Here is a 4,331-nt window from a genome sequence, read left to right as displayed (position 1 = left end):
ACTGGGCCAGCGGCTTGGAAGGTGGACTGCCCTATATAGAATTCAGTTAAGGTGAACCTACATTTACCGAGCACACTTTAAATGCTTTGGTCTGGAGCAAAGAAACAGGATTTTCGAGGCTTCTATGTCATGGGTAAGGGATCTTCCTACCGACAGTAAGCAAGCGAGCTTTGCTGGCCTGCTCTGATGGAACCCCTTAATGATTTGGAAGGACAGGTGTGATCTGGGTGACAGGTAGCCCAATGTGGCAGAACACAGGTGGGTAGAGGGACAGGAAGGCTGGAGAGCTGGCGCCACATCTCTGTTGAACCTCTTGCATTCTAGGCTTGAAGGTTTGGGATTTGTTTTCCAGGTAGTAGACACAAAAGATGTGAACAGCTGGGTTATGTGGCTGTTAATACAGAAAGTGAACTCTGGGGCTGGAGAGATGGCTCAGCGGTTAAGAGCATTGCCTGCTCTTCCAAAGGTCCTGAGTTCAATTCCCAGCAACCACATGGTGGCTGACAACCATCTGTAATGAGGTCTGGTGCCCTCTTCTGGTCTGCACACAGACAGAATATTGTATGCATAATAAATAAATAAATATTTAAAAAAAAAAGAAAGTGAACTCTGGAGCAACTCAAGAAGACAAGAAGTTGAAGGGAGAATGACCGAAGTGGATGCTGGGCTGAGCCTTCAGGAGGATGAGGATGAAGGTTGATAGTATGAGGAGCCGGGGAGCACATCTCCAGAGGCCGTGGGGAGGAGTGACGATTGACTATAGGAGTGAGAGGCACTGAAGCCAGCATCTGGGTTCCCAGTCTTCTGACCTGGCAGGTATCTCTGACAGTTAGGCAGACGTCCACAGGAGCAAGGACCAGGTGAGGGGACTTGAGGGCTTTCCCCTGCTCTAGAGGTTCTGGTACATGGCCAGCAGAACTGTGTTCCAGGGTGGCTCTGGGATCTCTGCAAGGGGCCCATTCTCCTTCTTGTCCTGGCTTTAGCAAATCAAAGTCCGAGTCCCCTGTTTTCAGGCCTGCCAACTTTCTCCTTCATTCTCTCTCCTCAGGACTCACAAAAATCCTCAATCCCCAGCCATGGGCAAAAGATGCCATCAGGCAAAAAGGTGAAGAAGGCGTCATCACCGCCCTTGTCACAGACGTGGAAACGAGACCAGGAGCAATCTCTGGCGGCAGCCTTTGTACCTGTAGTGGTGGATCCTCGGGGGCAGAACCCGGATAAATGCAGGTTCAATTTCTACACCTCCCAGTATTCCAACTCTCTGAACCCCTTCTACACCTTGCAGAAGCCCACCTGTGGCTACCTGTACCGCAGGGAGACTGACCACACCCGCAAACGTTTTGACGTTCCTCCAGCAAATCTGATCTTGTGGCGCAAATAGGTCCATGACATCTGAAGTCCCCACCCTGCACCTTCATCTCCATGCTCCTGGGTCCCAGAGGGAAGGCCATTCGTTTCTGGAGGAGCAGGGCTTACCTGGGCTAGCCAGGTAACACCACCGTTGACAGCAGAGGAGGCTTCTCAACAACAATAAACTTTGACCTTCCTTTTCCTGGCCTCAATGGATAGGGTTGTTGATGGTGAGTGTATTCCAGGGGACAGGGGGCTGGAGAATTGGAAGGTTTTACTCTCAGTCCTCTCCCCACCCCAGGAGTATCCTTCTCCCAGGCCCAAGTGTCAGTCGCTTCTCCCCAGCATTCCCGTGGGTCACACTTGCGATGCCTCCAAAAACTGGCTGTATGCACCCTGCTTTCTCAGGTGTCATCTTACCCTGTGTTTACTCAGGGTCACGCAGTGCTCGACAAGGACGCTGCAAACTTAGCCACATTGCTAATTGTTTCTGGATTATCTTTAAGACAGCCCTGGCTGTCCTGGTACTCACTCAGTATACCAGGCTGGCCTCAGACTCACAGAGATGCACCTGCTTCTGTTTCCTAAATGCTGGGATTAAAGGCATGCCTACCACTGTCCCAGACTCCTTGTTTCTGGCTTTTTGAACCAAGATCTTTGCTGTGTAGAGCAGTCTGGCCTTAACCTCACTGTGTAGACCAGGCTGGCCTTGACCTCACTGTGTAGACCAGGCTGGCCTTAACCTCACCTGTAGCTTAGGCTGACCTTGAACTCATAGTCTTCCTGTCCCAAGTGCTGGAATTACAGAAATGTACCTCCATCCTGGGCTTCTGACTCATGGCTTTTGCTGGGGGTTGAATCCCCCATTTCTATTCTCTCATATGGTTCAGAACAGGTAAGTATAAGACTTGCAAGGTTTTTGTTTGGGGGGGGTGTCCTAGAACTCAGTCTGTAAACCAGGCTGGCCTTGAACTCAGAGAGATCCACCTGCCTCTGCCTCCCAAGTGCCGGGATTAATGAGGTGTGCCACTACCATTCAGCTAAGACTTACAAGTCTTATGGGCCAATGGTCATGGAGGGGTGGGTGAAGGCAGAGGCCACTAAGCCTGTAGTGGAAGACCCTATCTCAAAAAAAAAAAAAGCAAAAAACCCAAAAGCATAAAGATAACAAAACCAAACCAACCAAATACACACGCACATACACACACACACGTTCTCTCTGTCTCTGTCTCTGTCTCTCTCTGTCTCTGTCTGTCTGTCTGTCTGTCTCTCTCTCTCTCTCTCTCTCTCTCTCTCACACACACACACACACACACACACACACACACACACACACGTACTCACGCATAGAACCAGACAGACACACACATCCACAGACACCCACAGAGCATCTAGGCAGTTCATTTCCTTTGCACCGACTTTTGTCCAATCTTATTATGACTCTCACATTGCATATCCCAGAATCGACTCCTAGACTGATGGAGGAAGGTCATTGGCTAATAAAGGAACAGCCTTGGCCCATTTTATTGGTTAGAAGATAGGTGGGAGGAGTAAACAGAACAGAACGCTGGGAGGAACAGGAAGTGAGCTCAGTCTCGACAGCTCTTCCCTCGGGAGCAGATGCCTGAGAGAGACGCCATGCCCCGCTCCCGGGATGAAGCTCCGACCCAGGATGGACTAGGCTAGAATCTTCCCGGTAAGCGCACCTTGGGGTGCTACACACAGATGATTAGAAATGGGCTAAATTAATATGTGAGAAAGAGCCTAGAAGAGAATGGGCCAAGCAGTGTTTAAATGAATACAGTTTGTGTGTTGTTATTTCAGGTAAAGCTAGCCGTGCGGGCTGCTGGGGTGCTGGGGATGCAGCCCCGCCACCCTAATTACTACAGATTGGCGCCCACGTGGACAACTGAATCCACAGAAAGCCTGAAAAAGCTTGGGAAAGAGTAAAGCATGTTTTCTTTTTCTTTTTTTTTTTAAATATTTATTTATTTATTATGTATACAATATTCTGTCTATATGCCTGAAGGCCAGAAGAGGGCGCCAGACCTCCTTACAGATGGTTGTGAGCCACCATGTGATTGCTGGGAATTGAACTCAGGACCTTTGGAAGAGCAGGCAATGCTCTTAACCACTGAGCCATCTCTCCAGCCCCAGCATGTTTTCTTGATAGTGACAATTTCTCGGATCTACTCTGCTTGCTAGAGGCAAGCAAGCGCCTCATTTAATAGAGGCTTCCTGACTCAGCTTTAGCTGCAAAACCCTGCAGCTCATTAAGAGGTTCTGCCACGAAACACTTAAATGGTGTTGACGAAAAGCTGAACGCATGCTTTTCGGTTTTCAGCTGTAGCAGGAAAAAAGCTGCGCCGTTTAAAAATGCCGGCTTTCTGGGCTGTCCTGCCAGGGCAAACTCTTGAGTCTTTTACGCAGGTGGTTCATGCGGTTTGCAAGCACAGGCTGCTGAATCTCGCTTGCTGGCAGGGACCTTGAAATGCCATAGAGTTGTTGCAGTAAACGTGGCTACAGCCAGTACCTCAGCCATGAGGCTGGAAAGCTAAGGAATGGACTACATCTAGCCGGCAAAGCCACGCCTTTAGTCCTACTGAGATTGCTTGGTAAATTAAAGACTCATGTGGTCAGAAAAACAGAGAGAGATACAGTAAAGAGAGATTCAAAGACAAAGAAAATTTTTAAATGGTTTACAGTGTGTTAAAAATATATGCAGACTAAAAGTTGAAGTTCTTAAAGTAAAAAACAAAAAAAAGTTAGAGAGTTGTTGTATGTGGTAGCACACGCCTTTAATCCCAGTGCCTAGAAGGCAGAGACAAACAGTTCTCTGTGAGTTCAAGGTGTAGTAGTGTGCACCTTTAATCCCGAATGCCTGGGAGGCAGAGACAGGCGGATCTCTGAGAGTTCAAAGACAGCCTGGTCTACAGAGTTACTTCAGGTCAAAGATACAGAGAACCTGTCTCAAAAAGCAA

At 48.6% G+C, this 4,331-nt stretch overlaps 1 protein-coding gene across 1 annotated transcript; it reads left to right on the top strand.

The window, feature by feature from the left end:
• Positions 1 to 646: 646 nt before the first annotated feature.
• On the top strand, positions 647 to 1,381 carry Guca1anb (GUCA1A neighbor). The gene is made up of 2 exons (XM_041655122.1): positions 647 to 695; positions 984 to 1,381. The coding sequence occupies exons 1-2, from the start codon at positions 647 to 649 to the stop codon at positions 1,379 to 1,381; spliced, it is 447 nt and encodes a 148-aa protein (XP_041511056.1).
• Positions 1,382 to 4,331: the final 2,950 nt, after the last annotated feature.

This window comes from Microtus oregoni, unplaced genomic scaffold (assembly GCF_018167655.1).
Source record: "Microtus oregoni isolate MIOR12 unplaced genomic scaffold, Mior012 000007F_ref0000211, whole genome shotgun sequence".
Taxonomy (NCBI): Eukaryota; Metazoa; Chordata; class Mammalia; order Rodentia; family Cricetidae; genus Microtus; species Microtus oregoni.
Note: the sequence above shows the minus strand (reverse complement) of the source record. Positions and strands in the feature narration are given on the sequence as shown.

Coding starts and splice junctions, on each gene's coding strand:
- Guca1anb (XM_041655122.1), top strand. CDS start 647: ATGACCGAAGTGGATGCTGGGCTGAGCCTTCAGGAGGATGAGGATGAA. Junction 696..983: donor TCAGGAGGATGAGGATGAAG/GTTGATAGTATG, acceptor TCCTGGCTTTAG/CAAATCAAAGTCCGAGTCCC.